A 20,184-nucleotide genomic window follows, 5' to 3' on the forward strand; every position below is an offset into this window, starting at 1 on the left:
GTGCACGCTTATTGATTCTGTGTGTGTGTGTGCGCACACGCGCGCGGCACAGCCACTTCAGTCACCGCGTCTCGTTATTGGCGCTATTTAAACCATTGTTGTAAAATTACTTCTGCCCAGCCCAGATGTGCTCACATGTGCACCTGTGAGCTGTGGTTCCGCTGGAACGCGTCTGACCTCTGACAGATGCACTCTGAACTTCAGATCTTCAGCGCGCTGTCAATAGCCTGAATGGGAATCATTTCTTGTTATTTAGTTACATCCACAATGTTCTGTGTCTGAGGTTTACAATGTCAGAACACCTGCATGAGACAGGGTGTTAATTACAATCTGCCAGAATGACTCGCCACCGTCAGATTTCTCCAACACCGTTAAAAATGATCAAATACGGAACACATTGGCGTGCGCAGGCCAGAGTGCTGAAGCTCGGCGCATTGTTATTATAAGCTAGGGCACATGTGGAGGACACGCGCGCGCAAAAATATACTTGTTTTCAATTACATTTATTGTGCCCACTTACTTTTTCTTAAGCCCACCCACAAATGAGTTTCAACGCTAATGGTGACATGTGACAGACTTCTCTGAACTCCGCAGCCATTACACTCTTCACCTCGCGCACCCCCTAGCGGCACCCCTGGGGGTGCGCGCACCCCCTAGCGGCACCCCTGGGTGTGCGCTCCACACTTTGGGAATCCCTGACTTAGGAAGTGTTATCCTATCAAGGAACTCATTGATCTCATTATCTGATGGGTTTATCTGTGGTACAAAGTTTGGTAAAAGTCTCTGAAAGTGTTGTTTATGCTTTCAGGGTCATAAACTATATTCCCGGTTGAGTCTTTAGCAGCATATATGGTTGTTTTCTCTTTATAAATTTTTAACTGGCTAGCCAACAATTTACCTGATTTATTACTATGTTCAAAGTTTTCTATTCTTAGTCTTTGTGCTAAAAATTGTGTCTTTTTGTCAATGATTCCATGAAGTTCTAATTTAGCTTTACGTAATTTGCTCATTAACTCTTCTTCTGTGGATGCCTCTAAAGACTTAATGATTTCTTCTAACTCCTGAATACGTTTGTTTTCCGTTTTTTTCTTATGTGATGAGAAAGAGATTATTTTACCTCTCATCACTGCCTTTCCTGCCTCCCAGAGAATAGATGCTGATGTTCCAGGCAGGTTATTATGTTCTAAATATAAAGCCCACTCCTTTTTAAAAAAATCAATAAAACCTTCGTCTTTAAGCAGTGATGTATTAAACCTCCAGTTTTTGTTTGGTGGGATTGTCTTCTTATTTACCAGAGTTAATGAAACTGGAGCATGGTCGCTGACAGCTATGGGGTGTATCTCAGTGTCTGAAATGTCAGCCAACAATGAGCAGCTGACTAGAAAATAATCCAAACGTGAATGAGAGTGATGGACGTGTGAGAAAAAAGTATACTTTATACGGTTAGGATGAAGATATCGCCATTTATCACAAAGCCCATAATCACTCATGTACTGTTTAACTATATTAGTGGATTGCCAATTGCGCTAAGTCCCAGCTGTACTGAGCCTGTCTGTTAAAGTGTCCATACAAAAATTAAAATCACCTCCAAGTATAAGTGGACAGTCTAAGTGTTCGAAGAGTACAGAGAAAAAATTATGAAAGAATGAAGGGTCATCAATATTTGGACAGTATATGCTGACAATACATAAGCTTTGGTTCTGTACAGATATTTTTAACATTATAAATCTACCCTCTGGATCAGAGACTGTGTCCAATACTGTGAAATTGATGTTTTTGTGTATTAAAATAGCTACACCTCTTTTCCTAGAGTTATAGCAGGCAGAGAACATGCTGGGAAACTCAGGTGTTTTAAGTTCATCTGCGGATGTGGCAGATCTATGAGTCTCTTGTAATAATATTACGTCTGCTTGCACTCTCTTTAGCTGATCAAAGATCTTTAATCTCTTCTCTCTGGAGCCAGCTCCATGTACATTCCATGAGACAAACTTTAGTGCACCCATAGATGTGTGTGTGAGTAGTTAAAATATGATGCCCTCATGTGAATAAGATGGAATAAGTAAATATATAAAGTAGTATGTTAATAAATAACAGAAAAGTAAATAATATTAATAATAATGAAGATCCAACAGTGTTTGTGGTTGTATTATTTGATGCATAAATTATGATATTGTGCTGTGGATTTAATATATATATTTGTGTGTGTGTGTGTGTGTGTGTGTGTGTGTGTGTGTGGAGTCTGACGCAGTGTTGGAAAGTTGTGTGGTTGTGCCATACAGGTGTAAAGGTACAGAAGCAGGTAAAGAGGAAAGGAAAATACAGATACAGGTTAAAAAAGAAGAAAGAACTAAAAAAAAGGTGATAGGGGTGTGAGGTGGTGATGAACAGGTGATCTTATCTAGAAAACGGATTTAGCAGCTGTTTAATCCTGACGTGATGAAACCCAGTGAATTCTGATAAGAATAATAAATGTCTGACCTGATGTTGGGCTAATACAGCCAGTCTGTCACTCCTCGCTCCTTGTAAAGCTTATTGTCCACGTAAAGCTTATCCACCGAGATGACAGCTCTCTTCCCATCCTGGATAAACTTTTTGCACAGCGGAAAGAGGACTCGGCGCCGATCCAGGATTTCCTTAGGGAACTAGTCATTTACGCTGAAGCTCATTTACACTGAGCCCTTTGAGCTCTCTTCCGTGACTTTTAACAAGATCCTTCTGCTTAAAACGTTCAAATTTAGCCACGATGGGACGAGATCTTCTGCTGTCCACTCTTTTAGCTCCAAGGCGATGCACCCAGTGAAAGGTGATGTTTTTTACCATTTCTTCGGGTATCTTCATTTGGGTCTGTAGAAAGTTTTTTATTGTTTGCTCGCAGTTCTCCGTCCCTCCTGTCTGCTCCGGCAGGCCTGCGAACACCAAATTATCCCTCATGCTACGGACCTGAAGGTCCAAAACCGTCTCTTTCAGAGTCTTGTTGTCCTGGGTGATCCGAGTCATTCCCTCTTCCAGGGAAGAAACGGACTCCCGCAGAGACGCGTTCTCAGCGGCGAGCCGCTCCACCTGCTCCTGGCTGAACTCCAGAGACTGACGGAGGTTCTGAAACTCCTGGTGTAGAACCTCAAGCAGATGAAGACGCCCCTCAAATCCCAGAAGCCGTTTATCTATAGAATCCAATAATTTTAATATGTCCTTACGGGGAGATGAGGCCTCAGGCGAGTCCTGAGGATGGCTCCTCTTTGTCCCAGGTGTTTCAGGCTCAGCCGCTGATTTCTTCGGACCCATAACGAACAACTCAAAAACTTCGTCAATATAATTTAGCAAACTTTCAAAATCTTCTTCACTTACCTCCAGATTGAGTGAGTTATACTTACCAGATTACTTTTTGCATTGTCAGTAAACAAATTAGGCAAAAATATGTCTTAATTGTTTGTGGATGTTTGTTAACGAGCTGCCATCAGCTTCAAACGCTGCCGTGTATCCGGTGATCGACCGTCAGCGCATGCTCAGCGCATGCTCAGCTCCTCCTCAGCGCATGCTCAGCTCCTACTTGTTTAAAAACTTTTAAAATGATCAGCCACTCCAATTTACAATTAATTCAGTACAAGATTCTACACAGAGTACACTATACAGGTCATCGGATGTTCAAGATGGGGTGTGTGTCGTCTGAAACCTGTACACACTGCACAAACTACATTCCTGACAATTACATTCATGCACTGTGGTCCTGTCCACCTGTCCAGGAATTTTGGGGTAGAGTATGTGAAGACCTGTCAAAGTCTCTGAAATGTCATATCCCAACCACCCCCTCTCTTTGTTTACTGGGAAACCTGGACGATGTCCTGATTGAAACATCTTTGGTTCACGTGGTTCTGACTGCCATATGCATCACTAAGAAAACTATCCTCTTGAATTGGAAAAATAGAAAAACTCTCTGCATTAACCAGTATAGAAATATTTTGTTAGATCATATTACACTTGATTTAGCCTCTGCTTCCACTTCAAATCAATCTCTCTGGGCTCCTTTGATCGGTTCCATCACATAACGATGATGGGGGACCGTTGATGTTGTCATGCGGGATGATGTGGGTGGGGGTGGTGGAGGGTCTGAGTTTGGAGTATCCGGATGTTCCCTGGAGGTGGGTTCACTGGGGGTGTCTGGGACTGGGGGGCCGTTGCCCCCCTCTGGAGGTGCATGGGTTGCCTCGGGGGGTGGACTACTGGCGGTTGTGAGTGGGGCCCCTTGGAGGCCTTGGCGGCGGCCATGGGTCACTGCCTGGCGGCTGCTTTGGCCCTGGGCGGCCCCGTGTAGGGATCTGGGCGGGGCCTTGGGGGTCGGGTCCTGACATGTACTGTATGCTGCCGGTAGGAAGGCAGGAACATGCAGCAGTACCTGGCCCGGGTTCAGGGACCTCGGGTAGACCTTGGCTCCTCTGCTCTCCCATCACACGGGAGGGGGAGGTCCAGGAGGGGGAGGACCCAACCTTACCTAGATGTCCTATGTCATATATATTCTGGAAGTTGTGCAAATGCAGGGATGGGCATAGATATTCTGCTGGGGTGGGGCTGGGGTGGTGCCCTCGGACTCCGTGAGGCTCTGTAATGCTGTTGCTTTGGGCCCTGGCAGGATGGGCTGGGGTCTCCATGCCCTGGGCGGCAATTTGACAACAGAGGTGCCTATTGGGGCCAGTGGGGGAGCTGGCTCCCTGGAGGGCTAAGCCCAACCAGCCATTCCTCCCCATCCCTGCATATTTCTCTCCTCCTGCTCCCTCACATCATCACGCAAACATGCACATAGGACCTTGGGGGCTGGACAAGTCAGGGAGTGCGGGTATGGACCCCATTTACACATTCCACGCAAACACACACTTAGGGTCTTGGGAGTGAGCACATTCAACGGCACTTGGCAGGGGGATTTCTCAGCCTCCTCCCGAGTGCCGGTGCCCACTTCCAATTTTAAACTGCACTTAGACACCGAGGGCTGTGGGTGCAAGTGGGGTGGTGCGGTGGCATCAGCTGGCATAGGCAGCTGATGCCACTGCCCGCTCACCACAGCCATGGAATACACCTCATGAACACACAACACTATATTGGAGCAGGTGGAGGGAGACTAGGGGTCTTAGCACACCTCTGTTGCTGCTTGGCTTCCTGGGGCTGGAGGCTAGGAGGGAGATCTGGCTGTCTGGTTGGGGTCTGGGGTGGTGGGTTGCTGTGCTCAGCATTGGGCGGGGGAGCCTGCTCATCAGCACCCCAGCAGAAAGGGTCAAACTCTGGTAACCGGTGATGGTTGTACCCCATGTGCAGCAGTACCGGGACCAGAGTGAATAGGGTGAATAGGGGAGCATGAGTGGATGGCCGGCGTGCATTTTTGTAAATCTTTGGTTGTATGTGCATGAGTGAGCATGAGGGAGGGAGTGTGTGACTGTGTTTGTGTGTGACTGTATATGTCACGTGGGGCCTTTGACTCCTCTCCTCTCCTGGGACTTCTTTTGATGATATAGATCTTCGTCTCCTCTCCCCTTGCCACACCTGGTGTGGGGTATGGTGCCTTGGTCTGCCTGAGTGTTCGTGGCTCCCGGGTCAGGGGGTTTAAGATTTTAGGCGTCTGCCTGATCAATCCCGGTGGCAGCCTTGTGGGGTCTAAGTCCCTGGGCTCTGCTGGGTCCCCGGCGGGGGTGGTCGCCCCTGGGTCCCGGGTCGCATGGTCCCGGGCTCGGCCGGCTAGGAGGTGGGAGGCTGCGGGCGGGCCTGAGGACTTGCCAGTGATGCCTCCCGGGACTCTGCCGGCTGCTGGTTGTGGCCCCCCGGGGCGATCCTCTATGGCTCTCGAGGGGGGCCAGGGCCTTTCTGGTTGCAGTCTCCTTGGGGTTCCTGTGTTCTGGGGCAGAGCCTGGATCTCTGGGACTTGGAGCTCCCCCCATCTCCTACGCATCTTTGGGGGGCGGATCTGTGGTCCCTCGCACTCTCTATTGGACACTCCTATAGAGAAACCTTACATAAACAAGCGCGTGTACACACACAGGTGCTCACATGGTGCTCTCAAAAGTATGGGCTTGGGCACGTTAAACACATGTCTTAAGGCTGTCGTTGCCACTACATGCACTATGATTTATTATCGTGTGATTGCTCAGTTAAACAATGTTGATTTTATATTTCATCATCAGGTTAACGCAGTGATAGCTTGCTCCTGATGTATTGTTGTGTCCCATTTTTTTCTCTTTCTGCAGGTCTAGAAGCAGACTCTTGTTAATTATTGTTTATTTTTGTGGAAACCCCCCACCCCCTTCCCCCATGTCTCCCCACCATTTGTCTTTTCCTTTCTCTTTCACCTCTGACTCCGTGTCTTGTCGGAATTGCAAAGCATTCAAAAACAACAACAATAAAGTTTTAAGTATCAGGCGTGACATTAAAAGCAGATGCTTTGATGCTCCACCTGAGAGTAAATCTGTAAGGCTTGTTACCATCATTCAGACATCAATTCTGTTTGCTTCACAGCCAGACAGGACACGGTAAAAAAAAGGGAGAAAAAAAAAGAAAAAAAAGACAAATGTGAGAGACCACTTTATTTATTTATTTATTTTTAATTGCCTCCAAATGTTTATAGCTATAGTTGGACTGTTGTTAAGAGGCATGAAAAAATGTTTAAAACCAAACTTCTTGTAGTTCCAACAAACAAAAAGAAATAGTCAACAGATAGCAAAATGTCTGGGTTTCACAGTCTGCTGAAGCCAGGCTGCCACGGTAGCTTCAGGTGTTGTGTGGAGAAAAGTGAGCCTGCCCTGTTGCAGGAATGTGCATCACTTAATACAGCCACATAATGAGGACATTGACTATTAAAAATCTGAGCGACGAGGCTACTTTTAAATACATTCACAACATTTACACATTTTCTTATCAATTTACATCTTAAACAAGTGATGTTTTAGTCCATTAAAACAAGAAAATGACATAAATACATAAAGAAAGAAATACCTAATAAATAATAACCTGACTCACTGACCCCTCACACTGCCGCCATTCTCGTCCACAGCCTCGTCACCTCCCGTATCGACTATTGCAATTCACTTCTTTATGGTCTCCCCAACAAACTCCTTCATAAACTGCAAATGGTCCAGAATTAAGCAGCCCGTATTATCACCAGAACCCCTTCCTTTCACCACATCACCCCGGTTCTCCAGAAGCTTCACTGGCTCCCAGTTAAATTCAGGTCCATCTTCAAAATTCTCCTCCATACCTTCAAAGCTATCCACAACCTCTCTCCTCCATATATCTCAGACCTTATAAGTATTCACACCCCATCCCGTTCACTCAGATCTTCTTCTTCCATCCATCTTGCGGTTCCTTCTGCCCGTCTCGCTACCATGGGGAGCAGAGCTTTCAGCCGCTCTGCTCCCCGTCTCTGGAACTCACTTCCCCCAGACATCAGGAACATCGACAGTTTTACCCTTTTCCATTCAAAACTCAAAACACACATGTTTAAATCTGCTTACAACCTCTGATTTTATTGAACTGTTTCTCTCTTTGTTTTTTCTTGTTTGGGTTTTATTATTGTTTTATTGTATTTTATTACGTGTTTTCTGTAAAGTGACCTTGGGTGTCCTGAAAGGCGCTTTGAAATAAAATGTATTATTATTATTATTATTATTATTAATAATAAAAAAACTAAAAGGACAACTTGAATGTGTTCTTCTTTGTAACTTCTTATTCTAATGTACTGCTGAAGTATCCGATTGGGACTCGGATCAGAGCAGAAACATATGATCGGACCATCGCTAGTGGAGGTGTTTGGATTTGTCTCTCACTTTGATGCAACTCTTCCCAGCTGATGACCAGGTTGTCACATCAGGTCTTCTTTCGGTTTTGTTTTTAGATATCTGTGACATTTGCCATAGTCTTTGGAGTGATCCTGTACCGCATCAGCATTAAGGCAGCGCTGCACATCAGCACCTACCCAGCAGCGCGGTCCAACATCCGAGCCACTGTAAAGACTACTGCCGCAATCATTAACCTTATCGTTATCATCATCCTGGATGAAATCTACGCCGCCATTGCACGCTGGCTCACCATACTGGGTGAGTCTGAACTGCTAGCTGCTTGGTTAGGGTAGGGTGAGGTTAGCCTCCACCTCGTTCTCGTGTCTCACATGTCCATCACAATTGAACTACTGGTCTGGTTTGGTTTCTAATATCTGGATTCTGTGTGGTCTCCTTTTCAGAGGTCCCAAAGACAGATAAGAGTTTTGAGGAACGTCTCATTTTTAAAACCTTTATCCTAAAGTTTGTCAACGCCTTCACACCCATTGTGTACCTGGCCTTTTTCAGGGGCAGGTAAGAAGAGTTTTGGTATTGGTGATTGGAGGGATCTGTTCTGATGGAACTGATGACTGTGTGTTTCCAGGCTTGTTGGAAGACCTGGGAACTACTTGTATGTTGTTGGATCGTACAGAATGGAGGAGGTAATTCAGTTCCACCTGATAACTTAAGTCAGACAGCTGTGAGTTACGCTGTAACTCATCCCTCTGTTTGAGCACATGACAAATGAAGGGAACCACTTTTCTGTCACATTATGAGCTGGGCGCTGTATCCCTCTGACCTCACATTAATCTGTTTATTTCTTAATACTCTGTTTGTGACACAAATCTTGTCGTCTCCAGTCGGAGCTCATAAAAGAACAGATACATCAACTCTGCTGTTAGTCAGTTACTGCTGAAGCAGTCTAATCCTAAATACTCCACTCATCCTTCTGCAGATGAAAGTCACCTAAAACAGTTCTCTGTTTAAACACAGATTTCTGTTGTTTGTGTTTTGATCTTTATGAAAATCAAACAGAAATGATCCTGGTTGGGAGGAACAGACCGGTAAAGCTGCTTCCAACCCCCAGCCTGCTGAAACATCTGTGGAACACACACAAACGCCTCTAAAGCTGAACAGATCAGAGGATCAGGGCCAAACCATACCTCTTCAGTAACACCAATAAGTAAACATCACCTAGTTTTAGCTTGTACACTCCCAGTGCTCCCCACTTGCCCATTGATCTGCCTCTTTGATTCATGTTTTAGCACGTGTGACATTGTGTTTCCTGCAGTGCGCTCATGCCGGCTGCCTCATGGAGCTCTGTATCCAGCTGTGCATCACCATGCTGGGGAAGCAGCTGATCCAGAACAACCTGTTTGAGATCGGCATACCGTGAGTGCTGATGACACACACCATACAAGTAACTCCTCACAGGTCAGAGTATGTGGGTTTAGCAAATGACAGAGTATATTAAAACACCCACTCAGGCGTACTGCCATCTGAGACGAGTCAGAATCATGTCTGTCTGGTTTTCATGCTCTTATCTGCTGATAAGAACACTTGGAACTTCTCTCTCCTGTCCTCTCTGTTTGCAAACTGAACAGGTTTTTTTCATTTTTTCTGAAACAGGTAGAAACACCCAGCATTCAGGATGTGACTCTGAACTACTCTAGTACTTACAGCAGGACAAAAATATTAAGTCAGCCACCAATTGTGCAAGTTATCCCACGTACAAAGATGGGAGGACTGTAATTTTCATAATAGGTATACCTCAACTTTAGAGACAAAATGAGGCATAAGAAATCTAGAAAATCACTAGGGCTGTAGCGACGCATCGATGACGTCGACGGCTCGATTCTAAAAATTTGTCGTCGTCAGATCCAGAAGTCGACGCACCGCGCCCACTTGTTGCATCCCCAGGAGTTTGTAAATAGAGGAGGAATCTGCCTGTTTTTCCTCTAGTTCGCCCTCTTCTCCGCCTTCACTAACATCTCGCCAAATACCGAAGACCCGGAACAATGTCCGTCCACTACTAGATTATTTTCCTGTTTTGCCCGCCTTCGTCTCCCGGCAACGGACAACAACTTCCGGGGTCAGATGCGCTGCTTCGTCTCTACCGCAGATGTAGAAAATCACCGGGAGCGTTTCTCCCTTCATAAAGGAGCTTCTTTCGGACATCAGGAGAGCTGTTTTGGTGGTAGCAGTCTCTCCTCCGTGCTGGTCTGTTTGCTGCTGGGTGTTTTTGGTTTATTTAAACTTGGTAACTTGAACTTAATGTTGGTAAAGCTACTGTTAGCATTTTCGCTAACAGCTTCTTGCTTTTGGATCAGCTGTTATGTTTTGGTTTAGAGTTCATCTTTTTTGTGGTGCAGATCTCCCTTTTATTACATTTAGAGTGTTGTGGGTTTTCGGTTTAGTTTAAAATATCACCTTGAGTTTGGTTTAACCACCCAGTTTAGAGTTTGGATCCCTACTTATTTGTACTTTGTTTTAATTCCCCACAGGCAGAATTAGTTTTATTATTCCCAACCTGTGGATGGAAAGATTTATGATTTTTGTTGTTGTAAATAAACCTGATCATCATTTTAACTTTTAAATCCCGTTATTGTCTCTTCCTTTTTGCGCACGAGCCAAACTCCCCAGGAAGAGTCGTAACACCACTCCCCTCCCGCACATAAGTGACCAAAACAAAGCAGCATGGAGACACTCCATCTTCTACCACCTCTCAGGCAGCAGCCTGCACTCCCAAGATCTACACGTCATCAGAACATAACCAACCGCAACACAATAAAAGCAGTGTTATACAAAATGGAAGGCCCATAGTATTTATCCTCTCAGTAAGAATTTATCAATTTTTTTGATGAATTTATTTGAGATTTTCTGGTTTTTGTTAATTGTGCAATAGAAAAATAATCATTAGATTAATTTTCTAAATAGTCATTAGAATAGTCGACTATTCGATAAAATAATCGTCAGAATAATCGTTTTAAAAATAATCGTTTACCCCCAGCCCTAAAAATCACATTGTCTGATTTTTAAAGAATTTATTTGCTAAATAGTGCTGGAAAATAAGTATTTGGTCTCCTACAAACAAGCAGTTTTTCTAGCTCTTCTGTAAGAGGCTCCTCTGTCCTCCACTCGTTACCTGGAATATTGACACCTATTGGAACGTTAGTTACATATTGTAACCCCAGATTCTATGAGTCTAGTCACAGCCCTTAAGCTAGTTGCTATTGGAAGGGTGATCTCAGCATCAGCCAATCATGAAGAGCTTAAATGTACGCCCACCAATGGTGGGCACCCCTGTGGGTATATAAGTGGAGCGACTCCACTGTTCGCCTCCGATTGCTCTTGGTCCTAAAAGAACCAGTGGTGCTTAAGGGCTGAGACTAGACTCATAGAATCTGGGGTTACAATACGTAACCAACGTTCTATTTATGGGCCATTCCCATCTGTACCGGGTCGGCCCGGGCCGGGTAGCCCCAGTCGGCCTCAGCCTGGCCCGGTTGATTCCACACATCCTTGCCTTAAGCCCATGTGGGCTGATTCTACCCACCAATCAGAGGCTTGCTCTAATGGAAGGTGTGAATTTGCTGACAGCAGTGGGTGTGTTGGCCCTGGTCGGCCTGAAGCAGACCCCTTCGAGAAGAGGGCTGAGAATGAGCCTTGGTTGGCCCGGAAAAATACCAGGCCACCCAGATATGTAAACAACCTACGCTACCCGGCCCGGGCCAACCCGGTACAGATGGGAATGGCCCATTAGTCTAGTCTTAGCCCTTAAGCTAGCTGCTATTGGAATAATGTGCAGCTGGATGGGTTTACGCCACACTGGTTAGCTCAACCAAATGGACACACCCAACATGTCTCCTTTTAGCGAGGGTCGCTCAGCCTCAGCCCAGGGCTTAAAAGGCTGAGGCAGCCAGAGAGAAGAGTGGGGTTCCCACTAAAATATCATCCAAGAGGATGAAATTCATTCAAGTAGGGCTGATTTGGTGCCATAATGCTTTCATTCAGCCTGTTGAGGTCCAAGCACTGAACGAGTGATGGATCCTGAAGACACATCTCGTAAATAATAACGAGTAAAGGAATATGGGGAATCCCATGAAGCAGCCTGACAAATGTCTTCCATCGACACACCACTGTGGAGCACCATAGAAGAGGAAATCCCTCTGGCTGAGTGAGCCCTGAGTGTCTCAGGAGGATCCCGCCCTGAAGATGTGTAAGCGAGTGAAATGGCGTCACATAGCCAGTGTGAAAGACGCTGGGTCGACGCTTGCCCAAGGGAAGAGTCTCTGTAGTGCACAAACAGACTTTGTGAGCGGCGAATCCCTGAAGTGCGTGGCACATATCGTGCGAGTGCGTGCACCGTGCAGAGAAGGTGGGAAGTCGCCTCCTCATAAGATTTATGGGGAGGAGGAAAAAGTCCAGCCAATGAAATCGACCTGGATTTGAAGGAAGTATTCATGTTTTTTCGCACAAAGGCTGGGTTGAGGCATAAAGCAGCGGACCCGCCATCTTCCTGGATCCTGAGGCATGCGGGAGCCACTGAGAGGGCGGTTAGGTCGCTCACTCTCGACTGATGCCAGCGCCAACAGCAAGGCAGTTTTGAGTGGCAGGAACTTGAGTGAGACCTGGTCCAAGGGTTCAAATGGGGCTTCAGATAATCCGCGCAGAACCACGTTAGGTCCCACTGGGGAAATAGCGGGCGGGACACAGGTCTGTTCCTTCTGACACCTTTTAGAAAACGTTTTGTGAGGGGATGATTGAAAACAGATCTATCTCCAAAACCCTGGTGACAGGATGAGATAGCTGCAGCATATGTCTTAATAGTGCTGAATGCGAGACCTCTGTCCATCAGCATCTGCAGAAACGATAGGACATCCACCAGCTGGCAGGAGAGCGCTTGAACATTCCGTTCTGTGCACCATTTTTAGAAAGCTGCCCATTTAGCACCATAAGATGATACGGTAGAAGGCGCCCGCACACTCTGAATCGTGGCGACCACATCATGCCGCAGCCCAGAAGCCTCTAAGCACGACCGCTCAGCCGCCTGACCCACAGCCATTGGCCTATTTCTGGAGGATGTTTGATTATCCCACCCGCCTGGAGAAGGGCGTCCGCGCTCCACGGGAGCCTCCACGGGGAGCCGGACACCAGCGCTTGCAGGTCTGGAAACCATGACGTGGACAAGCGTCTGGGAGCTACCAGAATTACCGAGAGTTGTTGCGACCGAACTCGGTCCAGGAGTCGGAGAATCATTGGGACTGGCGGAAACGCATATAGGAGCGTTTGAGGCCAGGGCTGGTGTGAGAAGGCATCCGCTCCAAGCGGGGGGTGGTCCCGGGGACGCAGGGAAAACCACAGGCGACACTGAGCGTTGTCGCGAGCCACGAACAGATCCACAGATGGTTCCCCGAACTTGGTCCAGATCTGTGATATCAGTGCGGGATGCAGACGCCAGTCGGAGTCGCTGGGTCCCCCTCTCGACAGGATGTCTGCTGCCACATTCAGGACACCCGGAATGTAGGTGGCTTTGATGGACAGCAGGTGGACACGTGCCCAACACAGTAAATCTGTGGCTACGCGCAATAGTGGGAGGGATCGAACTCCCCTCTGGCGATTTATGTAGGCTGCAGCCACCTGGTTGTCTGTGTGAACTTCGACATGACGGCCCTCGAGAAGGTCAGCGAAGTGTCTGATCACATTCCTCACTGTCATAAGCTCCAACACATTTATGTGCTCGTGCGTGTGGGAGGGCCAGCGATCTGCCACCGTATGGGACAAGCACGTGCCCCCCCCATCCCAACAGTGATGCATCCGTAAAAACAGATACATGTGACGTAGGACGTCCAATGAGGACCCCGTGTGAGAAGATGCAGGGATTCCCCCAGTGAGCGAGGTCCCCACCCACTGAAGGGGAGCCCTCAACATACGTCTCTTCTGACGTATCGGGTGTACCCGGAGGCGGATGAACCAATGCTGTAGGCGTCTTGTGTGCAGTAAACCTAACGGCACCACAGCGTGGGCTGCAGCCATCATGCCGAGAAGTTTCATGACTAACAGGGCTCTCACGATCCTGCGGGGTTGCAAGCGGGAGATCACCGTGGTGAGATCTGCCGCTCTCGCTGGAGACAAACGTGCTCTCATAAGGGAGGCGTTCAGCTCCACCCTGAGAAACACAACTGGGATGGAAGGATGGAGCTCTTGTCCCAGTTTATGGAAAACCCCAGGGTTGACGGATGCTCTATTAACTTCCTGGTTTGCTCTGACACCTCGTCCTTGGACCGGGCGCATAGGAGCAGATCGTCCAGGTAAAATAAAACCCTCATTCCCGCCGTGCGCAATGGCTGCAGAGCGGTCTCCAGACGTTTGGAGAAGGTGCGCGGGGCTAGCGAGTAGCCGAAAGGGAGACGATTGAACTGGTATTGAACTCCCTTTAATGAAAAGAGCAGGAACTTCCGGTGTTTGGGAATTACTGGGATGTGGAGGTATGCGTCTTTCAGGTCTATTGACGTGAACCAGTCCCCTGAGTGCACATATTCTAGGACTTGCCTCATTGGTAACATGGGGAAATGCATGCCTGCTATGGAGCAGTTGAACAGGGAAAGGTCGAGAATTGGTCTCATTCCTCCCGACTTCTTCGGGAGTAGAAGCCCGAGAGCTCTTGCCCGCGAGGAACTTGGGAAATGGCGTCCTTGGACAGAAGTTCCCGTAGCTCCAGCTCCAGGGCCTGAGATTGTTCCTGTGACGTGAACGTCGTCTCCACGATCCCGTTGAAGGGAGGAGGAGTGGAATGAAAATGGAGTGCATGACCGTAATGAATGGTGTCCGATATCCATTTGCTCATGTGACAAAGGCGGCGCCATTCTTGCGCGCGTTTCGACAGCAGACGCGTGTTCGAGGTCACGTGAGCGACGTCTGAGGACTGGGTTCACTCCCTTACCGCCGTCGCTCGCACCAGAGAACTGGGAGCGACCCATGGAGGGCTGCGCTTGAAAGGGCGAGTGTGAAACAGCTGGAAGAGGCTGGTCCACACCGCGGAGCGTGGTTTCCAAAAATAAAGGACGAGTGGGTGCTGCACCCGTGCACGGGGATGACAAAGTGTCAGGCGCTTGCTCATGGGCCCCAACCCCAGGCCTGGCTCCAGGGTGTGACCCCGGTAACCCTCCGGGCGGGTACTCCGACTCTTTGTTTTAACGTCCATGAAAGATCCTGTGAACCGTTCTTTGTCTCACCCTTCACCTAAGACCAATTTGTTATGGGAGACCCTACCTGGGGCACTTTGTGCCCCAGACAACATAGCTCCTAGGATCATTATGGCACTCAAACTCCTCCACCACGATAAGGTGACAGTTCAAGGAGGAGGTAGCAATGCAGTGTTCACCAAATATATAATATCTGCAAAAATGCTTAAAGTCGTTTCATCGAATATCCTAATCATCTATGAAGCGCACAACAGCTCTGGATGCTAAAATTCTCCTAAATCATTCATAATTAAATAAGTTTGATCACACAATAGTTAACCATTAACTTCTGCTGAGAAAAATGGGAGCACTCTCCCTCTCGGTTACCATGGAGATGCATTTGCCGCACACGCACAACCGATTCTGTCCTGCTCTCGCTTCATCCCGCCCTTCTTGCTCTTCATGTTGATGCTCATTTTGTGAAACACGGTTAGTGATGTCCTCATTAATGTTTCACTCTGGTTCAAACTGAAAAGGCTGAACAGATAACATGTTAATGTCGCTGAACAGTCTCTACAGGGTCCCAAAGCCGGCCGGTGCACCCGAGGTACAACCATATGACGTCACTACCCAGCGTGCAGCGCGAGTCGAGCCAGCATTAGAAATGCTATCTTTCTCTGTGTGGCAAAATGGGGCCATTTTAAATAGAATATTAAAAAGGTAAAATGTTGCAACAATGCCACCCTAGAGCCGGTAGGCTCCAAGGAACTAAAAGGACGTAGGTCCGGTGCACCCACAGAGGAACAGACTGGTTTTTAAATACAATAATGACCTTTATTAACAATTCCTATAAAAAACATACATATAAAAATATACTAGATTAAAAAGGAGGTGCTACACAAGTCAGTTAAGTTAAAAACAGGGAAAACCTAAATAAATCCCCACCCCAACTGGCTCAGTTAAATGTATCCGGACACAGATGTAAGGATAACATGCAAATATAAATAAACACACAAAAAGGAAAAGCTAAATCAACCAAAAGCACAACAAAATAACTCCATTAAATGGGTCCAGTTACACCTTTAACCAGTGTGGGAGATCCACTGGTTGCACTGGCAACCAAATGCTCTGCAGCCCCGCCCATCAGTGGCCTAAAATACCGTATTAAAAGAAGGATTAACAAAACAGCAGTGTGGAGTCTTGGGGCACACTGCTTGGATCCAGTCGTCCAGGAATGCCAAGATGAAGCAGCGAGGGACCCAACACAGCCCAGGTGGCAGAGCCGTCGAGGCATACCGCCAATGCAGACAACCCCCAGCCGGCACTGCAGGTTGACCGCGCTGCAAGACAAACAGATGGTAAAAATCCCCCGGATAGGCTCACCCCGTTACCCAAAATTACTGGCTTACCTCTGCCGAGCTACGGAGATCAGCTGCCCAAGGACAACAACCTCCAAACAGGAAGAGGCCACGCTGGTCATGCACCTGCTCTGGCAGGTACGTTTGGTGCTGCATAATCGTCAGCTTCCAACCAGCACTCACTACAGATAAACCATATAGGCTGTCACAGAGAGGAAATACTGAGGCAGTAAACTGGATTTTACTTATGGTCGCAAATGGCATATCGCCACCTCAAACACGCTCAGTGATGAGGATTGGAATCAGAGAGCTGTGTGTGAGTAGTAGGTATCTGCCTCTTATGACGGCAGTGTGCCCCGCCCGACAATGACCAGAATGTCATCCACCTGCAGAAATCTCCATGAACCAAATTGTTCATCCCACCACATCTGGATTAAGCAAACAGGACTCCCTCAGCTGGCGTCACTTGGTTTGCTTGGTTTGTAAAAAAAATAAAAAAAATAATAAAAAATTCATTCTCACAAAAATTACTCTTAAAGCCTAAAATATTTATGTATGTGTAAAAAAATGTAAAACACGTTTCTATTATGTTTTTCTAAGCATTGGTTCATGGGAGTCTCCACAGGGTTCCCGCACATCCTGGATAACCTGGAAATGGAAAATGGTAGACCAATTTTCCAGTCATGGAGTTTGAGTTTGACATCTGTGGTTTAGAGGCTGTTATTTCTACAAAAGGAGGATCTACTAAATACTGAGTTCATTTATTTTTGTGGTGCCCAAATGTATGCACCTAGCTAATTTAGTTTAAACAATTACTGCACATTTTCTGTAAATTCTACAAACTTCATTTCACTTCTCAAATACCACTGTGTGTCTCCTTTATGATATATTTATACAGGAACATCATGAAGATTAACAAGGCTGCCCAAACTTTCACACTCCACAGTAAGCCTGGAAGCCTGAAACTTTTTATTTCAGGTTTAACTATTCAGTAATCCAGACAAACTTTAAATAGATATTTTTTTGTTTTTGCTCGAGTAAGTTGGGAGTTGTGCTGTCGTTACTCATTAGCTCATGATAACAATGCTATCCAAAATGCTAACGATAAGTATGTTTATGTGCTAGGATCTATTGTAAATAACTTGTTATGCCTTTTAAAATCCAAATTTCTGGTACATTTGTTTATTTTAATAAGGTCTAAAAGCAAAGCTGCAAACATTAGCTCTCTAAAATTTGTGGTGCAGTTAAGTTAGGACACACGAGAACAGTATTCAACAGTTAACCTGCCATTTTTATGGCTGTTTCTAAGTCACTTTGTTCAGTATGCCATAAAGATATTTTGTAAACCCTTGCCAGTTAGAAAGTGATCGCCTGTAAACTCTAGCGTTGTCCATTTCAGTTTCTTGTGTTTTAAACTGGAGATTACCTATCCACTTCTGCCATCTTCTTACAGTCAGTTTTGTTTTATTAAGTCCTTTGTGGTGCACTACATTCAGAACACAAAAACCTTTTTCTTTGTCTCGATAAGCGTGACTGTAACAACTGTAGAACGCACAGAATTTGGACATTTTGATGCCCAGTCAACAGAGTAAATAGGGTTCTGAGCAGCGCTGATTACTTCCTGCCCCCCCCCCCCCCCCCCCCAGCTGCATTTGGTGATGTGGATGCAACATCATGTGAAATCAAGCAATACCTATGATAACGATAACAAGCCTCTCATCTTTTTAAGTGGGAGAACTTGAACAATTAAATGTTGACTAAATTTGTTTTTGCTCCACTGTACATGGTTAATGATCCAAAGAGATTTTTCTGTCCCTGTTCTGACCAGTGAGCTTCCCTGCCTCCTTTTTGCCAATGTTACGTTTGTGTTGTTTTGTTGTATAACAGTAAGTGGTCTGAACCTCTCCAGAGCATGAGCTGGGATGGTACTAGGGTTGTCACAGTGTGAAAATTTAACCTCACTGTTATTGTGACCAAAATTATCACGGTTTTCAGTATTATCGCGGTGTTTTTTTAAACGTGTTACATTTTCAGACAACTAAATAAATCCTGTATATCAGGAAAATATTGTCCTCGGTTTATGTCTAAATTTAGCCTAAAATGTGTTATTTTGTAATTATGTTGTTTGTTTACATTTTTCCCTTTAGTCTTTAAAATACCAATATTTGCCCATAACTTCTTCTTTTTTGTCTGTCTGATGTCATCATTTTAAAAATATTAGATCAGATGATACTCAGTACTCAAGTAGCCTTCTAATCAGATACTTTTTTACCCTTACTTGAGTACTAAACCCTATATCAGGAAAATATTGTCCTCGGTTTGTGTCCTTCCAGTGAGCTTTGCAGATTTGGGAAAATGTCATCAGGCAGTAATCGTTGTTAAATTCACAATTATTCTCGGAGAGAGACCAACTCTTATCTGCCCCTGGGAGCCCCGTAATGCATAGCGTCATTTCAACATGGGGGTGTCCACGACACGGTTTATATGCAGGCAGCGGCGCTGCGGCTGCTTTATATAGCGACTCGTTCCATTCTCTCTCAACCCAAATCCTCGGATCACACATTTTAGCTAAAACGCTAACGTTAGCTTGCCTTGCGTGGACTGTAGAGTTGTGGGTGATGGTCACGCAGATGTGTCATGAGATTTGAAGCGTTGCTGCCTTTCACAGACACTTTTTTTGCATGTGCTGCAAACAGGATAGCCGTCTTCTATCAACTGTCCCTCGGCATTCTTCAAATATCCAAAAAATGCCCGTACTTCCCACTTTGTCTTCTTTGAGGGATAATAAATGCCCTCCTGAGCGCTGCCGTCTCCTCCTTTGGCCATTATTTCAGCTTTAGCTTCAAGAAAGTTTTGGTTGTAAACAACAAAGTGCGCATGTGCCGCCGGCAACTTCAGCAGATGATACGGTGGCTGGTAAGGGTCACCGCGCCCAGCGCCGGCGCTCCGCACACGCACACCACGCATAGCGCATAGGGCACCACGCCGGGGGAGGGCCACCAAACGCAAACTTATGAAAAGATAAAATATATATGATAAAGACAGATTTCAATTAGAAGATGTGCAAAGCAAGTTAACAGCATGTTTACAGAGAGAAAACAATACAAAAAGTAGAGATGGACCGTGTCCACTTTTCACTCTGTCCGGGGTGTCCGGACTGGGGGTTCTTGTTTTGATGAAAATGTCCGGCTTTTCATCCAGGAGCAGGGATCGAATTATGGGGGAGCTGGATATCCCACATCCAGGGGAGCCGGAAAAAAGTTTTCTACCTATATTACATCATTTATGGACTCTTCTGAGCAGAGAGCGGCACAGCGCGTTGTTGCGCAGCGCTCCAGGCTGCTGCGTCCAGCGCACGGTCCATTCTCAAAGTGGCGCAACCAAAAAACTATAATTAACACACGATCGTTCATGTCCGCACATGTTCTCTACTTTCTGTCTTATTTGTGCCTGAAGCGCTCTGCTACTGCGGAGCTCATCACCTGTGCTGCGGTGATTTCACCTCACTGACGCAGCATCGAAATGCCTCTCCGCTTTGCGGTCAGGAGATCCCTTTGATCTGCTCAGAAGTAACTGATGAGGTGAAAAAGTAAGAATCCAGGCAGCAGTTTTTCTGGAGAGTTTAGAGGAGATGCAGGAAGATGAGAGACAGACAGGACAGGAAAATAGTTAAATAAAAACAAAACAAAGTGTTGAAAAGTAAAATGTAGGTAGATTTATCTCCACTACAGATTTTTACCTGTATAAAACAATAAGTTATACACATGTAATATTTATACATCTGATACAGCTCAGACCACCTTCAAAACTCAGTCACACACCCAGGGCCGTTTCAAGACATTTTGGGGGCCA

General features: G+C 46.2%; 1 protein-coding gene across 5 annotated transcripts in view; it reads left to right on the plus strand.

The window, feature by feature from the left end:
* The window catches only part of ano1a (anoctamin 1, calcium activated chloride channel a), a 287,143-nt gene that overhangs the window by 211,982 nt on the left and 54,977 nt on the right, over window positions 1-20,184 (plus strand). For all 5 annotated transcript variants that reach the window (XM_070554713.1, XM_070554715.1, XM_070554711.1 and 2 more), the window contains 4 exons: window positions 7,868-8,069; window positions 8,213-8,324; window positions 8,395-8,452; window positions 9,082-9,182. In XM_070554713.1, coding sequence (XP_070410814.1) covers window positions 7,868-8,069; window positions 8,213-8,324; window positions 8,395-8,452; window positions 9,082-9,182 — 473 coding nt within the window. The remainder of the gene's footprint in view (window positions 1-7,867; window positions 8,070-8,212; window positions 8,325-8,394; window positions 8,453-9,081; window positions 9,183-20,184) is intronic.

The sequence above is a fragment of the Nothobranchius furzeri genome, chromosome 9 (genome assembly GCF_043380555.1).
Source record: "Nothobranchius furzeri strain GRZ-AD chromosome 9, NfurGRZ-RIMD1, whole genome shotgun sequence".
NCBI lineage: Eukaryota > Metazoa > Chordata > Actinopteri > Cyprinodontiformes > Nothobranchiidae > Nothobranchius > Nothobranchius furzeri.